The following is a 22,234-nucleotide window of genomic DNA, read 5'->3' on the forward strand; positions in this document are numbered from 1 at the left end:
GTTTTGGTGAATATTTCCTGAAAACATGCAGGGTTTTTTTTTATATTACTTGCTAAAAACTAAAACTGTGAAAATACATGTTATAATACACAATATCCCTAACTGTTTTACATTTGAAGATCTGTTAGCAGCCTATGATCTGCCAAAGGTTTTCAGTTTCCAAGGACTAGATTTTTTGTGATGCATCTCAGTTTTGCTCCGTCACATCAGGCATCATGCATGTTATGTTATTCTTTAAGATGTTCTGAAGTGGATAGTTGAACTCTTTTGAAGTGAGGTGGCGTGGAAAGGCTATAAACAATATCTTACCTGGTCTTTAGAAAGCTTCAGTTTGGAGAAACGGAGTTTAATCCTGACTGGACTGGTCCAAGCGGGGCCAATACGATCTCGCTTTTGGAGACTAATTGGTGGCTCAAAATTGCAAGAAAATCGAAAACAAAAAAAGACTAAATTGTCATTTTAGTGTCACTGAATCCTGAGTTTGCGACCAGCGAGCCTTGCAGCTGCGTGGCCTCCTTTTTGTGTCCACAGCTTTAACAACTGCACCCTAAGCCTTGCACATTATTTTGTTTCCCACCTCTGCCCACACTGGACTCACCTTGACAGCCGCTCCCACGTTTAGCTGTCAGCTCATCAGTCCTGTCAGAATTAACCTTTACTTCCCCAAACTGAGGACGTTCAAAGAGCTATCTGCAACAGGTAAGATATCATTTGTTCATAGCCTTTCCACAAAATCCCACTTCAAAACCTCTCAGTTGTCCCGTTAAGCCGTTTTTATGATGTGGAGGTCTGACACAAGTTTTCAAGGAGCACTTCTGGGAGTCCTTGGTCTTCAGTGACTGGCAGAGATGTCTGATATGCAAAGTTTTCAAACCCTTAAGATGCTTCCAGATTGATATCTAGAATATAAAGGAGGTGCATAAATAAGCCTCAACACACAAAAAATAGGTAAGGTTTAGGATAACTCCTCTTTTAATTGAAAAAAACAGTGGCTGAATCCTGTATGGAACTTCTGCTTTTATTTTTAAACTTTGCACAATGTAGTATTTCATACAACATTTCTCCGCTATTCATTTGAGCATTTTGGAAATTCAGAGTCAGGTATTAGAGTGCCTCTTTGTGGAACTCTGTTTCAGAATGTGTGTGTGATTTTTTAAGTGATTTGTCAGAACTCTGTGTGTGTGTGTGTATGTGTGTGTTTTCCACGCCCTCTGTCTGGGGAGAAATTAGGGGGAAGTTGTCTTCAGTTAAGTCGGTGTTTACTTACCATATCTGCCGCGGGGGTAATTAAGTGTTTCCCTGTGCTCTAATTGCCAATTTAATCCTCTGTGTTTGTGTCTTGATTTATCGAGTCAAAGATGTCAATCAAGTCGGGCGGGGGTTTCCATGGGGATAAGGGAAATGTAGCAGGTATTCTCATCAACAACTGTCCAAAATAAATCACCTGTAGCCTCCTTTACAGAGTTGCTATGGAGAGGCAATTATCTTAAATTGTAATTGCGCCCGACTAATGTGTTATGACTTTACCTCTTAATTTAATTGGGTTTTTCCACTCTTCTCCCATCACTCATGTACCCTGGGCATCATAGATGCACGCCGAACCTTAAGTGTCAGCTTTCCGAAGTGCTTCGGAGCCCCAGGTGCATCCCTTGCCACCCTTCAGATGAGGCCCCTCTCTTCCTCTCTTTCCAGACCACCTGCTCATCTCTGCAACACACACACAGTGTCTCCCCAGGTAACGCAAACATTGCAGCCCAGGTAAGTTGAGGAGGAGTGGCCGGCTCCAGCATGCACACTGATCCAGGGCTGAGTCCTCATCCCCGCAGTGGGAACATCTGAGTGGGAGTAAATCCTCATTTAGAGCCTCGTTAATTGGGTTTCTCATGCTGGAGATGTTGGAAACTGGGCCGCCAGTGGCGGGAACGCGATCTTCAATCTCCATTCACTGCACGGAATAAAATCAGCGCGCATCACCGCTGATCTGCCGTGAGGAATGGGATTAATCAATCGAAGACAGTACATCTATCTGCACATTAAAAGCTGCGCTCGTCACTGAACGCATAGCTCTGTGCTTCTGGTGTTATTTTGGTGGCAGGTTGAGTGGGCGGCTTTCCTACAATGAGAAAACATTCTTTTCATTTGCTTTTTTAACCAATTTAGGCAGCATTTAACGAGAAAATGACACATTTCTAGAAAACGGCAATAAATAAAAAGTTACGGTTGGACTGCAAGGAATTTCATGAGGAACACTTAAAGCTCATGGCAATGTTTGACTGAGTAGTTCAATACATTTACTGGATAAATTGTATGAAATCATCACCTCTTCACCACCGTGCTCGACAGCTGGTAGAAGGTGTTTGTGCTGATATGCTGTGTTTGGCTTTTGCCAAGCCTGGTGCTGTGTAATATAGCTAAACATCTCAACTTTGGCCCAAGACAGTTTTTTTCTGAGCGCTGCATGGTCTGACCTTGGGGTGAATTTGCTAGGATGTCCTATCCTGGGAAGGATGGAAGCCGTCTTAAATATTTTCGCCGTGTAAATAATCTTTCTCGCCGTAGAACGATCAACTCCACATTGTTTGAGGATGACCTTTAACCTTTGTCAGACTGATAGGCAGCAACGGTTGCGTCTCTAAGGTTGATGTCTTTCCTTCCTGGCACTGTGTTAACACAAACCTGTGTGGCTCCCTCCTCAATCTTATGGAAGCAACAAGGGTAGACATAGTTTCCCCACTTACAGATTGTTCATTTTTGCTTTGCTTTTATTTATCACACAACAACAAGGTGGAATCCGTTGTGTGTTTTTGTACACTCGAAGTTAGAGCCGAATGATTTTAGAGCCTGTGTCTCTTTCCTGTCACTCTACAGGCTGTTCAGCACTAAATGCATACAATTTATTATTGAATGTTTTAAAATGTGTCCGTTTTTAAAATTTGAATCATAATATCAATGCTCCCCATTTATGCCTAGATCAAAAAATAAAAAAAGAAATGCTTATGTTTGGATTTAGTGGGGTCACAGCAACAAAGAGGTTCACCATTTTTTAAGGAATACCAGATTTTCCAGATTAAACAAAACAACATATATGACTTCATTTGATATGCTGAAGATTAATCATCCAATAGCTGATCCTCTGAGTCCTGAGGAGAATGTTGGTTTTCAGTCTTTCTTGGTCTGTTCCTTACAGAGACCAGAGCGAGATGCTTCGGTAGATGTGGAGCTCACCGTCGATGCTGGGCGTCTCCGCAGGCAGCCTTCATCTCTGCCTTCATCTGAAAAAGATACCGCAGCGGTTATGGGAATCAGATGTGACACAAGGTGCTGTTTCTCTCCCAGATAGGAGCATTTTTAGAATGAACATAATGCCACGACACCTCCTAAAGGCTTATTTCTAAAAGAATGCATTTAGTGACAGACATAAAAATGATTTTCTCAAATCTGTCCTGAATAAACTCAAAGAAAATCTGGGTTTGATCGAAGATAAAACTGTATAATGAGGGACAACTGAATGTGGCATTTGAAAATTTAAAACTTGTTTAATTTCACGACAAGCGAATACCAGAAACTAAACGTTTAGTCATTTGCTCAACTGGCTGGGGTTTAAAAGAGATGCACGTACATCATTATTTATCTGATAAATATTTCAGACTGCTTTAAAAGAACGGAGGTGATCACTCAGAGTTTATAAAGCCGTGCAGTTTTTGTGTTCTCGCAGCTCTGTTACAAATAGACTGCAGGGGAAATGTGTGTGATGGAAAGATCCTGCACACACTTTTGACCTGCCCACATCCCAGCTCTGCAGGCATCGTTCCTGAAACTGCCTCTGTGCTGCTCTTTGCCGCCCTCACAAGCCCCTCGCGGGAACTTTCCTCGTCCCTAATGGAAGCCTTCTGCGCTCCCGCAGCTTGATGCAGGCCGTGTCACCGAAAACACTGACTCTGGGAGTCAAAGAAGCTGCATTAAGAGTGCTGTGGGAAGCTGAGGTGTTTTTTCCGCATAACTGCAGGTGCGTGAACTGCTTTACACGCAGGAAGAAAAGCAGAATAAATAATATAAATAAATAAATGATAGGATGGGTTTTTAAGTTATTTAACCTGAGCAAGCAGCTTCCAAAGCAAGGTAACCGTCCAGCAAAGAGCTGAAGCTTGTCAACCCTCCCATGGCGGCATACGGAACATCTCTGCCAACGGGCTGACCTCTCGCCTGCCTCTCTGGCTTTGTCTCAACCTGTGAAGCACAAATCAAATATCTTAGGTGCTAAATACTGCCCGGTGCGTTTAATGATTGAAACCCTAGGCCACTAACTAGGGTTTGGTGCGCAGAGCAGGGCTGGCCACAGCCACAAGTGTAGGGACTCTGAAACCCTGAACAGTTGTTGCCTGAGGAATCAATTATTAGGGACATGGGTAATGCAATCCCATTAGGGTACACTGCAAAATAGGATTGCTCTGAACACATCTTGACATTGAGTAAATTGAGACTCACACTTGTTGCACACTCGATCCGTGGCTTCGCTGTGGTCCTGGGGTAAGTGTTTACACCTGCAGCGCACAGGATTCGAGCCAAGTCGAGGAACGTACAGGAAAGCGGAGCAGTGACACCCGCCGACCCGGCATGGCAGGGCAAGGGGTCGCTCAGAGGGAACCACCTCCCAGTCTGTCTTGTGCTGCTTATACCTGGTTGAAAACAAATCACCTGCACAATGCACTTGTCTGCGTGGACGTCTGGCCTAACGCATTATGAGTTTGTTTGTTTTTTTTTTTACCTGTGAGTGCAGAAGCACTGTGTCTCAGGGCCAATTTGTTTGCAGTCAACACCCCCGGGTACACCAAAGCTCACGTACAACCTGTTTTTGGCACGCCGAGGAAGAACCTTTCTCTTGTACTCTTCATATTGCTCTGGAGTTAACAGTTTTCCACCATCGTCATCACCCACAATCCTTAAAGAAAAGACCAAGGTTGAATAAGAACTTGTTACAACCTGTACCATAATATGACCTGCTAATAACAAAAAGAATTGTGTTTTATTTCACCTTAACTGTTACATCAGTTGCTCCTTAAATTACTTTTAAAACAATATTAGGACATACCTTCTGTACTCCCAGTAGTCATCCACTGCTTTTAAAGCTGATTTATCCAGACATATTGGATCCATTGTCGTAAACTAGTAAGTGTGTGTGCTTTTTTGTTTGTTTTGCAGCCTACTACAAGGCAAAGAACTGCTGTTTACCGCCAGAGCTAAGGTTGCCATAGAGACGGTTGTAGACGGCCCTCTAGCGGACATGAAGGGAACTGCACAAAAATAAATAAAAAGAACGAGAAAAACTAATATTTACATAATTAAAAAGTATGGATGAGCTCAAATTAGAGGGAACAGGTGTCATGCCAGAAAGTGTGCCCCCCGTGTAGGTTATCGACATGTTTAATTGACTTTTCCCCTGTGTTTATGTATTTCTAGTTGCCGATTTAATTCTTACATTTCCCTTGCAAATAAAGCACATCGTATTAATTTTCATGACCTTGAAAACATGATTTATAAGTGATTATGCACTGCATTTAAATTGTGCTAAACCTCTAATCTGCCTATACAAGATATTATCCCTTATAACCCAAAATAAGTCAGCTTTAACATAGACTTTTATTTTTGCACATACTTCAGCTCATGTCTATAAATTTGGAGACTTTATTCCATTCTCAAACTTTACAAGGATTTACATATTACTTTGCAAATTTTAGCTTTTAGTTATGGTTTTGTTAGTTTTAGCTATTAGCTTGGCTCATTTGAGCTTTTAGCTGCTGTTCTGCTTGATTCACCGTTTAGCTACTGTTTTGCTGGTTTGAACATTTTGCTACTGTTCCACAGGGCTTAGATTTTAGCTAATTTTAGTTTTACCCACTGTTTAGCTAATTTTAAATTTTGGCTTGTTTCACAATTTTTATGTTTAGCCACTGTTTTAAAAATTTTAGATTTTAGCTACTCTTTTCCTCATTTTAACTTTTGGCTACCATTTGCTAAATTTAAATTTTAGCGACTGTTTTGCGATTATTAAGTTTTAGCTATGTATTGTTACTATTTTGTTGGTTTTAGCGTTTTCTGCTAATTTTAGCCTTTCACTGTCCTGCATATTTTAGCTTGTGCTTTGGTTGAACTAGTGTCTTTTTCGGATTGTTTCACCTTATTTTAACCTCAGCTCTTCTTGTTTTAACATCTCAGTTTTAGCTCTTTCACCGAACTCCAGCAAACTCTAAACTCACCCTTTCTGGTTTATTTTTTTAATTTTATTTAATTTAAACGCTTGTCAACGCTGAGCTGAGACGTAATGGTGTGACTACATTTCCCATGATGCAACAGAGTGAACGCAGGCTGAAGACGCTCTGCGGAACCATGACAGTCACAGAAATTACAGTTGCATGCTTCGAAGTACAGCTGCCCAGCTGTCGTTACTGTACCGAAAGGGCTGGACCGGAACAAGTAGCAGGACGCTGAAATCTGCGGTGTTGTCGAACCGAAGTCAAACTGTCGTGGGTGTTTTTTTTAAGCGGAAGGAAACAGCGGTCAGCCCAAGACGTTTTTTGCCACAGGAGAAGCTAAAACCGCCCCGGGGCGGTGAAGCATCATCCAGTGTCAGCCGACGATGTCCGCTGAGGCTCGTCCAGCTCCTCTGCTCGTGTCTCTCACCGTCTCAAGGTATCCTCTTACAACACACGGTGTCTGTGTATTGATTTAAACAGGCATTTTAAATTCGCTGATAACACTTTTTAATTTTTTTTAGCTCCCCGTTTGGTTGTCGAGCTAACACGTCAAGCTAGCTAACAGCTGTGTTTTTATAGTTTCGAGATCAGCTGCGGCTAAGCTTATCTTACATGTAAAAAATAAATAAATAGGAATAATTAAAGAGCTGGGTCATTAGGTTGCCCTGTGCCGGTGTCCAGATAGTTTAAAGCTTGTTTATCAGGGTTTTGTTAACATTGTGACATATTATTCCCACTTTTCTCCGACCTGAACTTGTTCAGATGTCCAGTTTGCCTCCTCCAGTGTAGCTAGCTGGCTCCTGGCATCTGTAAAAATCCCATCTGACAGCTGTCTGGGGTTAATATTTAACTTGTGGCTTAGTTTTTCTGGCCACTGTGGTGTGCCTTATCACTATCCCTTTTCCCTTATTCAGCCCTCTGAATAAGCCTGACATTACTTATCTGGAGTATTTAAAGTAAATGTTTGATCAAATGTGATCAAAACGCTGTGCTTGGCAGGGCATCACTTTCATAACGTTTTGCTGGGACTGAGATGAATGATTTATTGCCAGGCAGGTTCACAGGTTCTCACAGTTTATCCAAAACCTCTTTCCCCGAGCAGATCTTCAAATCCTACCTGAAATCGAATCATTATTGTCCTGTAGGTCTCTGTGGATATCAGGTGCTGTGCCGGTTAAGTTTTGTTGGGGTTTTTGCAAAACGATGCAGCCTGGAGCTTTCGCTTCACGCCTGACATCTGCACTGATCCGAATTTGTTTCCTGTCATGCTCCGCTGCTGACTTTATTCAGTTTACGTCTCACTCCCCAGCTCTCAAACTTCCCCCTTTTTTCTTTTCTTTTTGTTTGTTTGCTGCAGCTTTGTTGTATCCGGGTCAGAAAATGAGGGACCCAGGGAAGCATCAGTTCAGGTTGTGTTACCTTGTCTTTTTCATAATTCATTCCCTCAGTCACTGTCCTCCTCCTGACCCCGGCTGGGAGTGGCACTCCTCTGTAGCCCACGAGGGACCGTGGAGAATAACCTTGGTGACAAACTTGTGAAAGCTGAGAAAACGACCGGCTAATCGTGTGCCGCCGTCGTCTTTGTGTGTTCGTTCAGCATTGTATTGGCGAGATCAGCGAAATAAAAAGAACACCGTCTGTGACTTTTTCTTTCTGTGTCCCCCGTTCTTCTGTCCAGAGCTGTGAAGCGGGGGTCCCATAAAGTCTAAGCTTGTAATCAGGTTTCTGGGCTAAAAAAAAAAGGCTGAAAGAGATTTGTCTGAGCTATTTAAGCAGGGGGGGGGGCATTGTTCATCCAGACCCAAAGCAGCAAAGAAATTTCTCTAATAATAACATATTAGCTCACAAAGCCACTTTGATGTAGCCTCCAGCTCCTCGCTAATAAGGATAAATTAAATTTGGTACGTGCTGTGCTGTCTGAAAACATTGCATTCATTCGCTCCTTGCTGTAATTCCTGATTCAAAGCACAAGATGACAAGCCCACTAAAGATGAACGTTGCTCCAGAATTAATTAGTTTTCTTTGCTGCCACACAGGAAATATAAATACAGTCCTAATATATTGAAATTAATCTTGTAACTATGTTTTCCACTTTATGCTAACTTGATGATTTGTGTCTTTTACCTCAGGAATACCTTTGGACTTCCTGTCTGAACCCCCTGTCTGCATTAGTGATTTGCGGTTTGAGATCTTGCAGCCAAAGAAGTTTACCAGAATCCTTTTGATTGCTGGTTCCTGCCTCCGCCCGGTTGCACTTCCTGGCGTCTGCTGTCGCCCTGCACGTCTTCACTTCCTCCAAAAGGTGCAGGAGCTAGAGGTGCCATGTAGCGGAGCGTCGCTCTCAGTGGAAGAACCCACGCGCTGTTCGCGCTGCTCGTCGGCTCGCTGGGCCCTCGCGTCTTTCAGCCGCACGGCGAGCATCTCCGCGCCCACGCGCGCTCGCACGCCTTTCGGCACCCCGGCGCCATGCTGGGCGCGCTCTTGCTGCGGAGGAACATGTCCCAGAAGCTGGGTGTGCTGCTGCTGGTGTTCGGCCTGGCGTGGGGACTCATGCTGCTGCGCTACACCGTGCAGCAGCCCCGCCATCAAAGCAGCGCCGAGCTGCGCGAGCAGATCCTGGAGCTCAGCCGGCGATACGTCAAGGTGCTGACAGAGGAGAACCAGAACGCACCGGGTGGCCCACAAGGAACCTCCATGGCAGGTTATGGTAAGCACCTTTAGTAGGGACATACAGATCTGACAGTCACAAATCAGTTTTTTGTTTTCTGTCCTTGAATGCATCATCGGTAAATAGCTCATTCACACTAGTAACCGCACGTCATTGGTGTGAAGATTATAGCTAGTTAGTGTATCTTTATGGTGTAATAAAGTCAGAAGTACTTGTCATGAGAAACCACTAAAACGAAACGTGAATGTTCTACAAAGACCTGTCTGCTGTTGACTTTAAGGTGGCACATGTCTGCTGTTGACTTTAAGGTGGTACATGTCTGCTGTTGACTTTAAGGTGGTACATGTCTGCTGTTGACTTTAAGGTGGTACATGTCTGCTGTTGACTTTAAGGTGGTATCTCACTGAGCCGTGCCCCGCTCAAGACCAGCTGCTGACTCAAGTTGCGGGAAATTCTGCAAGAAGATTTGCATCGTAGTCTCACTGAAATCTGAGCTTTTTTTTTTTCCCACGTGTTTGCAAAACGGCATTCTGTAGTGCCCATGAGTTTGTTGTCCACCTCCGCCCACATCATACCCACCTTCGCTCGCTCTGTACCCACTTTACCCTCCGTTTATCATTTAAGCTGCTGGAGTACACTCTTGAAATGAAGATAGGCAGATTCAAACTCTTTTTTTTTTTTTTTATTTGTCATCAGTGTGGTTTTTAGATTCTGGGCATTTGCCACAGATGTTTTCTTTAAGCTGAACCGGAGACGCTCGTGACGAAGCTAACGGTGGACTCGAGACAAATCGGCGTCGTCGTCGACGACCCTGTGACTATTTTGTTTCCTTTTTTATGGTAAATGTTTCATTATGAACACAATTTTTTATATCTTTTTTGCATGCTGTCAGTTATAGTAGTTAGGAAGTAATTAAAAATAAGCTAAAACTTGAATTGGCAGGTCTGAGCTGTACAAAAATCAGCGATTGGAATCGGTCCTGCGAACTGCAATCGGTGCATCTCCCAAATTTTAAGAGTTAAAACACGTTTTTCTGTACAGGAACAAGTCATAAGGAAGCATACTTTATCACTTTTATGTTGTCGGCTGTGCTCGTAACTCCTCCACCTTCTGTCCCCCTCTAACCAACCAGCGGACCTGAAGAGGACGATAGCCGTGCTGCTGGACGACATCCTGACGCGCCTGGTCAAACTGGAGGGCAAAATCGAACTGGCGGCGAACGCCTCCTCGGCGAACGCCTCCCACGCGGCGGCGGGCGCGCTCTCCTCGGCCCCCGGCGGCCTGCCGAGAGCTCCGAAGCAGGAGCAGCCGGGGATGTCCCGCCTTCACCCGCACGTCCCCGTCAGACACCAGCCGCACTAAGGAGGAGCGTCTTTTAGCCCGTTGTCTTGAAGCACATCACACTTTCTCCCTTCTGACTGATGTGACGTCAGCACGCGCTCGGAAAGCAATAGGAATATTTGTGGACGTTCGGAATCCCTAAATGTGGGACGTGAAGGAGGACCTCTTTCCTATCATACATATTTTCTTTTTTTTTTTTTTTAAACATTTGCCTTGCAGAACTTATTTTGCCTACGTATTTTATTTTATTTTTTTAAAACCATGCAACTTTTTGAACCCGGTGACTGTTACAGTGCAAAGCAAAATGCTCACAGTAGGAACCAAAACTGAGTTCCCGATGTGGTAAATAGTTCTACAATAATGTAGCAACATATCAAAAATGCTGAGCTAAACTGTATGTTGACGATGTTTAAAAATAATTACATTTAATTACATTTTAGATCTTTTTTTTTTTTTTTAGACACGCATTTAGCATAAATAAACTTTGCAGACAAGATATAACCCAAAGAATATTTTTTGCACTTCATAAAAGGCAATATAAATGTGTATGTGCTGTTTTTTTTTTGTTTTTTCTTTTTGTCTGTGTGGAGAATGACAGGATGACGCCCATTTTCCACTTTAAACATGAATGTGTGAGTGTGTGTGTTAGCTGCGTTTCACTTTAATGGCTCCTGTGTGCCGTTTTAATTTAGATCCTGAAGAACATTGAATGTACTGCTCAGACCTATAACGTTGTTTAGGGGGGGGGAACTGAACTGCTCGCACATGTTCAGGGTTCGTGTTGCACTGTGACTTATTTAGATTTTTCTAAAAATAAATAGGATACTGGGTTCATCTAACTTGGGCTTCAGGAAGATTTTTTTAAGGCGGGGCGGCGGACGTCGGGGTCTGGAATCTTCCTCCAGGCCTGTCGCTCCTCTGTATCTTGGTGTGTGTAAAGCTGGAAAATAATAATAATAATAATAGAAAACATAACCTAGTGAAATACCTCCCCAGGTTGTAGCCAAGAGGAAGGAAATCTGTGATTCACTCCTCACAATGCCAACTTTTTTTTTTTTTTTCCTACCGCAGAGATGAGTAACGCTTCTCTCAAGATTGTTTGAAAGGCTGTTGTGACAGATGCAGTGTGGGTCGAGGAAAAACAACAACAAAAAATGTAATTAAAAATGAACTTTGCATCATTCCTTGTCTGTTTGGTCACTTTTTTATTTGCTAAGTAAGATCAGTCTGACGCTCTTTAGATCTGTTTTATGTCAGATTCTTTGTTTCTGATTCTTAGTATGATTTCAAAATGTTTTCACTCACATTTAACTGTGACTACCAAACCAGTCCATCTGGTATTATTCGCTTCTTCAAGGAAAGTCACCTCCGTCGCTGCGTCGTCGTTTAGAAAAGGAAAATGTCTGACATATACATACGAGGTGGTAAAATTGAGCTGTTATGTGCTTTGCTACCATTACCTGTGAGAGAAGGTTGCAGGATGTGTCGGCCAGCCATTACAAATAACTGATAAACAGATAAATAACATATGATGTCTGCGAGATGCTTTAAATGGATTTTTATTAATATTTGTACACTTTAACTGTCACACAGCGTTAGTTTGGGAGTCATTGATCAGTCAGATTTACACAACCTTCAAATGAAGGAGTACTTGTTTTAGTCGGGGGACAGGAGTGTCTACATTTATCTGAAATATCAAGAAATGTTCTCGTTTTTGGCGCATTTTGAATTTAGCTGTGGCCTTTTATGTCTTTTCCTTACCGAGCAGCAGTTTTGCTGGAATTGAGCTGTTTTTAACATTTCGAGGCCACCCTTTAAATGCACCTGATTAATGTTTTCAACAGGTGAGAGCAAGACCACTCCATACCCTCCAGGATGCTGACTTCATCCACTGCTGGAAGACAGAGAATTCAGAAACTCTTTTTTTTGTTGTGGATTCCTTCAAATGTTTGCTCATTAAGCCATGTTTATGTTGTATTCTTTTTCATTTTCACACAATCTAACTGAAGTGAGCAGAGACACTTTCTGGATTAGGTATTACTGTCATATAGTCTTTTTCAAGTTGCAGAAGAGGCGGAAGATGACGTCAAGCTCTGCTGATCCCCCTCTAAGGCAGGCCGTTGTGCCATATAATCAAACAACAATCTCTCTCTCTAATCAGTGACATTTTGACTTGTCAGAACTGAAATCTAAGAAACATTTACCAATTAAAGGCCGGACAGTGGCACGAATCAAATATTACATCATTATCTGCAAACCTGACTGACTTATATCCATATTTGTGTTTTCTATAGCCAGTTGGCCCTGACGGCCATCTTGAATTGGTGCAACTCCCAAAGTTAGTCACACGTAGACGTACATCGAATGATTACTTTGTGTAAGTTTAATTAGAATTAGTGCACTAGCTCTTGGGATATTTTGCTAACAGACAGCGTTGACTGAAAATAGTTAAAGGCAAGATTTTAAACAAAGATCCTGGATGGATTTGCGATAATGGCATCTACGTGCGTCGTCACTTAAACCACATTGGACATTTGTGTCTCCTGTTAATGTCACGGTTAATGACGGTTAAATTAAAATCTCTTTAAAAAATTAATAATTAATAAAAGCCTTTTATTTTTGCTGCAGAATGATATATTTGACCACATCTGTGCACATGGATTAACTAGACTGGGCAAATGGGACCTCTGGCTTTATTTTTGAGATATCTGAAATGTATCAAACTGTGGGTATGTGTTATGAAGTCTGAGTAGCTATTATATGATAAACCGGCTTGCCATAAACCACAGTTTCCCTCGCCATGTTTGAGGTTACTCAGCCAGAAACAAAACATTGTCAGAGAGCGCAGAAATTTATGTAAAAACACGAAAATAAAACAAAAAACAACTTTAAACCAAACAATGACTGACACCGAGGAAGGAAGCTTTGGCTTACAGATAAGTAGTTACCCCGCATATTATTAAATATTACCGTTTCTTCTTAGTTTTCTGGGATTTAAATGTTCGCTAATTAACACACAGCTGCGCGAGGACAGAGTTAATGAAGCAGGAAGAGGCTAAAAAGTCCCTGCAGTTAAGTAATAATGTCATACAGAAGGCTTTTTTTTTTTTTGCTTGAACCAGTAAGATTGCTCACTGTTTTCCAACGAATCCATTTTCAGTGCAATTCATTTCACAGTGAAATAAAAACAAACAAGCAAAAAAAAAAGAAGTTATTCATTTTTGGTCACTCCTGATGTTAATGCAGGTCTTACTGCACAACATTACAGCAAGTTTTAGTTCTGCCTGAGCTGTTTATTTATTGTTTGCTCAGAGAGTTGCTTTAATCCACAGTCAGGAGGAAGAGAGCTCTTTATGTTGTTTGTGGGAAATCTTATAGGAATCCACACTGACATGCCTTTTTAACCCCTCAGATTATTTATTCCCTTAATGTTTTTATCATATTTAGATTATTCAAACCTTATAGCATACAATGGGGGAAAGTAATAGCATGTTTACATGTATAATATGTAACTTTTGATATCCACTGTGTCCCTTATTTCATTAAATTATAAACAGTATTGAACAGCAGAGCAACAACTGCTCTAAATCAGTTTTTTGTTGCATTGGAAGGTCTTTAGTATGAATTAATGTGCTCAGAACAGACCTGCTGTTGAAGCATGCGCTTTACGCTTGGAGACAATCATATATATTTTTTTAATATATTCATAAAATGAAAGCAGGATGCCCCAAAACAAGGCGTGTTTCCCCTGAGCAAAGTGTGAAATTGATTCCATCGGCCCCACATGTGCTGGCACTTTGCAGTTTGTGGTGCAAATTTTCACAGAGCAAATTCAATACATCAGAAGTTTCAGAAGCTGCTGTGTGCTGTGGGAATTTACCGTGGCGCTGTTGCAACAGATTCTGCTGCGCCGGTGTGGAAATGCACACGGTCCTACATTTTTAATGGAAAGTCAACAACTGCCTCAGGTAAAAGAAAAACCAGAAGTTGGTCAGTAAGAGTGTGTTCCCACTGCAGTGGGTTGGAGCGTTCTTCCACAAAAAAAAACAGGAGTAATCTGAAACAGCCAGTGGAAAGTTTAAATTTAATTTAAAAAAGGCTTCACAAGTTGTGAAAACTTTAATGCCAGGTGCTTTCTGTGGACTTTAGGAAAGCATTTCTGTAGTTCAAACACTGGTGTGTGGGGTAAGAAGTGTCTTTTGTTCGTAATCCAGTCCTTTTCTGTATCAGGTTCATTTTTGTTCCCGTTTGCCGAGTTAGGTTGGAGTCCGTCCCTGCTGGTGTCAGGTAGGAGGCAGGCGTCATCGCAGACGGTCAGACATCCACACACGAGAGTCCTCCTTTTAACCTGTCGTCCTTAGGGAGAAAACCCCTCAAGCCCGAGGAGGACATGCAAACTCCACACAGGAGGGCCGGTCGCAGCCCAGAAACTGAGCCGGGAAGCTTCGAAGTTCGAGACGAGACGACACCATGCTGCCCGAGCCAAGCTGCACCCAGTTACTGGATTAATATGTAAAACAGATCGGGTAAGCCGCACCCACAAGTCTGTGTTGTTTACCTTCTCAGGTGAGCCCTGATCCGAAGCCACGCCAAGGAGTCGCCTGAAGGTGTTTTCACTGAACACAGCTGCAGCTCACTCCTGTAGCTTGGTCTTTGTTTACTTTGAACAACCTAAAGGTTTCACAGGTTTGAGAAATGTTTAGTGCTCTTGATATTGAACAGACAAACATGATTATTGTTTTATACAATGTCCTGTTCAACATATTCCTAAAATACTAACTAAAATGGGAGGAAATGGCAGTAATGGCAAAATGAAATACAAATTTTAAGCTTTGTTGCATTATTATTTACATGTAAGTCCTATTTCAAACAAACGTGTAGTACATTCATCAGTGCGCCTTAGCAGACATGTTTTAATTGACTCTTTAGTCCAGTGGTGTCCAATCCTGGTCCTGGAGGGCCACCATCCTGCATGTTTTTGTTGCTTCTCTGCTCCGACACACCTGATTTGAATCAATGGGTGCTGCAGAACATGAAGAGGTGATTTAACCACTGAATCAGGTGTGTCGGAGCAGGGAAACAACAAAAACATGCAGGATAGTAGCACTCGAGAACCAGGACTGTCGCTTTTAGCCGTGATTACACGGTTTTGCCAGTAGATGTCTCTGTTGTCTCGTGCTCTTCCACCGCTCGGCGGCGGGTCCCCATATCAGAGAGGCAGCGCTCTGAAATGTTGGTTTGCTTTTGTGAATTAAAGGATTTTCACTGAAGAGAGCAGTGTTTTCTTCTCCCAGACAGTGACTGAGTCAGCGGCACAAAGCAGACCTTTAAATCAGGTCCTGACTGGCCCCACTCCTGGACTCTACACGGGCCAGAACAAACCGGTAATATAAAAAAAAATGCAACGTCTAACCTCAGAGTACTAGCACTTGTGTCGCATTCTGTTCTCTTTCGAACACACACTTGACTTGTAATCTGTCTCTGTTTTTGATCCGAGGCTGTGATTATGAGGGAGCTGAGAAATCACAGCCTTCGTATTTTTACAGCAAAGGGAGCAGCGGCGGCGGCAGAAGTGGCAGAAACTCTTAGTTTGACTATGACTGTGGCAGAAATGATGACAGTAGATATAGGTGAGGTGGAGTTTGAGTACAAACTCTGTTACATGAAAGAAAATGTCTGACACGGTCTGTCTCGTTTCAGCCGCAGGTGCTCTCCATCACCCAGCTACAATCTGGTCACAGTCTCACTTTTACATCTCACATAAATATAAAGAAAAGAACTGTATCCTGCGTTATACTGCACTGCTACTGAGTACATTTATACACATTTGGAAACCTTGTGAATCAATAAATGAATACTAAATGACTGTTATTCGTATTTTGCAATCTTAAATCAGCTCTAAACACAAATCTTTGTTTTTTTACAAGCAAATGTTAAGTTTCTTCTCCTAAAGTCTTAAGTTTTAGTTCTTTTGGGTTTGTTCTTTAATACGTTTCAGTTTGGAGCATTTTCAATCTACACATCCTCGTAGATCAAACTCAGAAGCTTCACTGTGTTTACATGTGACCGATGTCCTAACTTAAACATTTTGATGGAGCCGGATCCCGCGTGAGCAGAGTACTCAGCGTTTTCGCTCTGGACTTTCATCTTTTCATTTCTTCTTTTTTTTTTTGTTTGTTTTCATGCAACTTTTTTGTCCTGTTCGTTGATGGTAAATCAGAATGGTCGCATTGGACGTTGTTGACTCACGACGCTGGCTTTAGTGATTGTAATGATGACGCGGCATGTTTTTACAACATTTACCAACTCACAATGGACGAAGGCTGCAGCAAAGACTACAGATTTATCTCTGTGTTCTTTAGCCCTGACTTTTACTGTTTATTGGTAGGTAAAATTCAAATTGGGCTGTAAAAAATTATGTTTTTTTCCAGCTGTTAGTCACCGGATTCCTACTCCCATTCCATCGTTTTCTTAAAGCTGAAGGATCCCCACAGTTCAATAACATTTTTGTGTTGCATCGAAAATCCAAACTTCAAGTTGTGTAGCATTTTTCTGACTTATTTCCAACTCATTTGATGCGTAGAATGTTTTACGACGAGTGGTTGTGGGAGGTAAAACCAGTTTTCACAAAGCAAGACCAGCGCCAAGTCAGCTGTGTGTGGCACGTTTATATTTACACTATTTTAAAGTACCTACGCCTTTAAACAATTCTTCATTGTTTCTTTCATTTAGATTAGACTGAAACATACTCAAAGTGAACCACAAAGTTTAGACGTGGAGACAAACTATGTTTTGTAAGTTAAAGCAAAAGAAAATGGATTAACCTTCAATTATTTGCGAAATCGTAAAGTTTTACCACTCCTTTCTGTAATGGGAAATATTGTAGCGATATGAAACTGGCAGAAATCAGATTAGAGATTACTTCAGCGCAGTATTGTTCACTCTCTTTCATATAGACTCAAACTTACAGAAAGTGAGAGTAAACCGTGTCTTGACACAAACCTGAGGGATCCTGATGGCTGGACTCAGGTCAGTAATCAGAGCTGCCTCGTCGCGAGACTCCTCAGGGTTCTGTATTCAGTCGTCCTCATTCTGAGATCAATCTTTAGCTTCAAAGGTAAAGACTTGCTGAACGTGGTATGAAGTTTTATTTATGTTTTCCCCGTTAAAGATTCTATACTTTAAAGCAACAAGTGGACGTCTCTGTGCTCATGTAGCCATTTATATTTATACACATGTTTGATAATAGAAGTACACTAGTTATTGTTTCTGAATGTGAGGTCCAGGGTTAACCCTGCTTACCAGTTTCTCTTGCTGCCAACAGGTGCACATGAAAGAAAGCAAAGATGATTAACTCGATTTTGTGGTTACACAGTATATAAGATAAATGGTATTCTTCATGAAAGTTGCGTAATGAGGGAGGTGTGACATTTCTGTTAATTACTTTATGTGGAGACTGTTTATTTGTATAAAACCTAAACTGTTCAAAATGGGTACAATTATTTCAAGTTCAGAGATGAAACATTAGCAGTTGCTCAGACTAAATTATCTCTATTTTGCAGAAACAATTATTGAAATCAGTGCAGCACTTTCTGGTTTTAAGATCAAATTCATCATTTGTATCTTTTAAAACAATTGCCTCAAGTTCTTTAATATCTGAGTTTAGTCAGAAATGATAAGCGTGAACCAAACATACGCAGCAGGTTCTATGAGCTGAAATGTGCATTAACGTGTATTTAGTCATGTTGGAGCTGGGAGAGGACACTTAGGACCAAAAAAAAAAGACCATTTCTGAGGCTTGACAAGCGTCTACATGTTAACAAGTTTAGTTTTAAACACAGGAATGTGGGCTTAAATATTTAAATTCCCCAAACTTTGACGTATCAAGCTGAACCGTAAACAAAAGATTGTTTTTAGTTCAGTCACTCATTACCCAGAAATGATGACTCACAAATATAAAATTATATATATAAATATATTAATATTGCACTATTTAGTTTGAAATTATTTGAAGTCCCGAATGTGAAAACAACAAGATAATATCATCTGATAATATCTTCTCTGGAGTTTTTACTGTTCTATTAAATTTGTTAAATTTAAACAATTTAAAAGCAATTTACTGAATTAAAAATGAGCTCAACTCTCTTTATTTAACTAGAGCTTAGTTAAGTTATAATTTGAAACTATTTTTATAACTAGAAAATAGTTGACAGTGAAATAAATTTCAAATGATAATCCATAAAGTGTAGAAAAGTTTAATTTTAAAGACTTGGTGGGAGTCACATATTATGTTCAGACGCTTGTAAATAATTTCCTGATATAAAAGTTACACCATTTCCCCATTAGGACTTTTAGGTCAACTTCACATCGAGTAAATAAGTTTGATTTCATGAGGAGAAATGATAGACTTCAGTCCATTTTAAGTTCTTTAAATTCAGGAGTTTATTTAACAAAAAAAAAAAAACACCAGTGTGAGATTACAAGCGTACAAGTCACACTCCCTTCGCTCTTTTTCTTTTTTTAAAAAAGGTCATTAAATGTAATCAAACGTAACAGTTTAAAGATGTTAGAAAATAACATTTTTGAACACAAATCACTTCAAAACTAATGAATAAAAAACCCAGCAGCAGCTAAAGAAAAAAAGACGTTTTTCCAGCAAGAAACGAGTCAAAGCAGCGTGCTGGCGCATATCTGGACACTGTGACTGCAAAAAAGGTGACAAAACCTACTGAAACCTGCCTGAAAACACACACTTTCATTTAACTCACGTCCAGCAGGAACATGGAGCTTAAATCTACAGAAATGACCTCAAAATCTGCCAAAAAACAAGCAAAAAAAAAATCCTCATGGCACAAAAATACGCACAGAAATGTTTAGGATTAAAAAAAACAACTTTTGTGTAAATAACTGATCATTAAAACTAACAACAAATGTCTAAATATTTATACAACACTTCATAATATGTGGAGAATGCATTAGAATTTCTTCATGTTGCTAAAAAAAACTTATTTTAAAGCCATTTCCACTTGTTGCCCACTGGATCCAAACAATACGGTAGCTGCTTTTTTAGCTCATATGTGGATTTTTAAGCAGTTTCCAGCAAAACCAAAAAACTAGTTAGGCTAGAAAAACATGCCAGCATTTAACTAATCCACCCAGTCGCTGTTTATTTACTTTTAGTGAGCTCTTTGCCACCATTTCCCAGGATTTTCACTTCTTAGAAATAAAAAATAAACGGAGCGTAAAGTGACGGGAAATTAGTATTTTTTTTTTAATTTCCCTCGAGTGGCTTTTAATAAATAAAAAGAAAACAGTGCAGAATTCAGCAGGAATATAGGTGCAGTTTCAGTAGTTTTTAACCAGCCAGGATTAACTCGTTCCCCGCCGCTGTGGAGCAACGTTTCCTGCGTGTGTTTTGAAGGAAAAAAAAAGAAGGGGGGCAGACCGCCATTTTCTGATCAGATGGAGGGTGTCATCCCACAAAGCAGCACGCTCTCAGGACAAAACATCCTACTTCTATGTTGGGTTTTTTTTTTTTTTGTTTTCTTTACCCACCTCTATCTACACAGAGCTTCACCTCTTAGCTGCCCAGTGGCGACAGAGAAGTCGTGACTCTGAGCACCAGAGGGATCTCCTCAACATGGCGTGCGGAGACACTGTTCCCCTGCTTGTCCGCGGCGGCCACCCGGCTGGACTCAGTTCAACAGACAGCTGAAGGGACTGAAATCCGACGAATATATATATTATATATAAAAATAAGCAGAAATATAAAGTAAAAGCAGTCTCACCGGAACAAACACAGACTCCCTGGGTTCTCTGTAGCCTAATTTGCTGCTTGGAGACTGTATCTTGGAGTGAGGCCAACAGCAGCTCAAAGTTGGGCTATAAGCTGCATTTAACTTAAACAATCCACCCCTCCCTTCCTCCTCTCTCTCTCTCTCTTTTCCCCTTCAGATCGATCCTGTCACTTCTTTTTTTTTCTCCTTCTTCTTCTTTTTTAAAACTCCTGTAGTGAAATGCAACCGCACAAACCTCCCCCTTCCCCAACATATAGGCCAGGGTCTGAGAGCACCTATAGGAGTTTGTCCATACAGAGGAGAAGTGGAACTAGGAAGGAGGGGAGGTGCTTTCTGTACATTCCTCAGCGATACATTCACTACTACTATTCCTCCTGCAGGGCCTGCACACACACACACACACACAGGAAAGCTGCAGCCATGCATCCGTTCATTTAAACCGACAGGGCCAGGAGAGAACTCAAAGCAACATATTGTAAACCACGAGCACCCCCACTTTTTTTACATGCGTTTGCGTCCTTGATCCGCGCAGGAAATCGTTGGAGTGCGAAGAAATCCGCTGATGAAAAAAAAATAATAATAAAAATGTCCGAACCCAGCCGGGCCAACGGGAAGCCCCCACCCGCCCTCGCACTCCTTATATGGCTCCATATAGGGCGAAACGTGGGAGTTTTACCAACTTTTTTTAAAAACTTTTTTTTTTACTTCTTTGTAGATAAATTCTAAACTGTTAGAGGAGATCGTTTCAAATGTTGAAAAAAACAAACAAACAAACGTGATTTGATTCAGTTTTGAATAAAGTTTATGTAGAAGTGCCACGTGAATGTAAGCTAGGTTTTATTTTCTAGCTTTTAAACAAAGCCCTCGTGACCTTTTCAGCGCTCGCGCCCCGTCCCGTCCATGCCCTGCGCGGCACGAGACGAGGAAACGCGGCGGAGGCGAACGCGCGCAGTTGGCGCGCGGATTCATATAGAATATGTCGAGGCGGGCAGCCAATCAGAGCGCGCGCTGAGGCCCAGCCAGCAGCGGCGGTACTACGAGGGGAGGGCGGAGGAGGGAGCGGGGAGAAGGAGGAGGTGTGGTGGGGGGGACTCCGCGCGCCCTCTGATTGGCCCCCCGCTCCAGCCAATCAGAGGGCGGCGTTGGGTTTGCTCAGCAGCAGAAGGAGGAAACCCCAGACACCCATGGCCCCGGTCTGAGCCTCCATTCCCTGCTTGTAAGCTGCTCTGCACCTTTTCATTAAGAAAAAAACCAAAAACAAAACAGGACAGAGCAGAGCTGTTAGCACCTGCGATGAAAAGCGATTTTTTTTAACTCTTTGAAACTTTTAAATAGGCCAATATGTAGGCTACAATATAAAAAAAAACTACGTTTAGTCTGAAAGAAAACGAGGTGAAAGTTAATGCTGCTATGCAAGTTGGTATCTTGCAGTCCTCTCACTGCAAATAGATTTTAACTAAAGGACAAATCATTGCATTGCAGGGATTTAAATCCCCCCCCCATCAGTTTGTATGACAAAACAGGAAACACAACTGAAATACTTCAGCAGCTTTCCAATCAGGCTGTTGTCTGTGTGTGAAGAGCACATTCAAACACATCTCAAACTTTAATGAGTAATACGGAGCTCTGTATGCAAAACTGAAGGCCAGATGATGTTTCCGTTTCTGGGGGTAACTTAGAAAGCAACAGCCCATGAATTTAGATTTTAGGCTTAGATGTTGAGCTTATTGCCATTTGCAAATACAAAACAGTATATATATGTGCACTGGTAGCCTTGTAGTGTTCTGCGCAAGTTAGCTTCATAAAACTTAAGAAGTCAGACATTTAAATTGCCCACTTATGGCACATATAAGTCCCAGGAGATAAGGCTGCACGTGAATTCGACTAAACAAGCTGAAAGGTGTAGTTAGATGTTCCGCTGAACCCATCAGGAATTGGGTAAACAACAAACACACACATTACAGCTGAAGCTGTGTACAGTGGTCACCCTGAAAACAATGTTACAGTCGACCCAATCGGGTCTTTGAATAAAATCTCACTTTGGGGCCTTTGTTGGTGAAAGACTTTGCTTTGGCGCCATATTGAACCGTGTCACCTTTCAAGCAAAAGGTCATTTTTTTGCCCCCATATCTGCCCTGCATGTAAACACTAAACGTATCGCCCCCTTTTGCTGTTGA

General features: G+C 41.6%; 2 protein-coding genes across 2 annotated transcripts; one reads left to right on the top strand and one right to left on the bottom strand.

Moving 5' to 3' along the window:
• Window positions 1-1,069: 1,069 nt before the first annotated feature.
• fam221a (family with sequence similarity 221 member A) lies at window positions 1,070-6,374 on the bottom strand. Its single transcript, XM_017422657.3, has 6 exons — window positions 5,090-6,374; window positions 4,766-4,939; window positions 4,486-4,676; window positions 4,306-4,379; window positions 4,095-4,227; window positions 1,070-3,272 (listed from the first exon to the last, which is right to left on the bottom strand). The coding sequence occupies exons 1-6, from the start codon at window positions 5,152-5,154 to the stop codon at window positions 3,160-3,162; spliced, it is 750 nt and encodes a 249-aa protein (XP_017278146.1). The 5' UTR covers window positions 5,155-6,374; the 3' UTR covers window positions 1,070-3,159.
• A 22-nt stretch (window positions 6,375-6,396) lies between these two features.
• ccdc126 (coiled-coil domain containing 126) lies at window positions 6,397-11,443 on the top strand. The gene is made up of 3 exons (XM_017420848.3): window positions 6,397-6,687; window positions 8,381-8,958; window positions 10,052-11,443. The coding sequence occupies exons 2-3, from the start codon at window positions 8,718-8,720 to the stop codon at window positions 10,279-10,281; spliced, it is 471 nt and encodes a 156-aa protein (XP_017276337.1). The 5' UTR covers window positions 6,397-6,687; window positions 8,381-8,717; the 3' UTR covers window positions 10,282-11,443.
• The last annotated feature ends 10,791 nt before the right edge of the window (window positions 11,444-22,234 follow it).

Source organism: Kryptolebias marmoratus, linkage group LG5 (genome assembly GCF_001649575.2).
Source record: "Kryptolebias marmoratus isolate JLee-2015 linkage group LG5, ASM164957v2, whole genome shotgun sequence".
Taxonomy (NCBI): domain Eukaryota; kingdom Metazoa; phylum Chordata; class Actinopteri; order Cyprinodontiformes; family Rivulidae; genus Kryptolebias; species Kryptolebias marmoratus.

What these genes read in the sequence shown, in the direction of transcription:
- fam221a (XM_017422657.3), bottom strand. Translation starts at nt 5,154, where the DNA reads ATGGATCCAATATGTCTGGATAAATCAGCTTTAAAAGCAGTGGATGAC. An exon ending in GGATCGAGTGTGCAACAAGT is followed by an intron (nt 4,380 to 4,485) that starts GTGAGTCTCAAT and finishes TTGATTCCTCAG; the next exon opens with GCAACAACTGTTCAGGGTTT. An exon ending in TTTGGAAGCTGCTTGCTCAG is followed by an intron (nt 3,273 to 4,094) that starts GTTAAATAACTT and finishes TATCTTTTTCAG; the next exon opens with ATGAAGGCAGAGATGAAGGC.
- ccdc126 (XM_017420848.3), top strand. Translation starts at nt 8,718, where the DNA reads ATGCTGGGCGCGCTCTTGCTGCGGAGGAACATGTCCCAGAAGCTGGGT. An exon ending in AACCTCCATGGCAGGTTATG is followed by an intron (nt 8,959 to 10,051) that starts GTAAGCACCTTT and finishes CTAACCAACCAG; the next exon opens with CGGACCTGAAGAGGACGATA.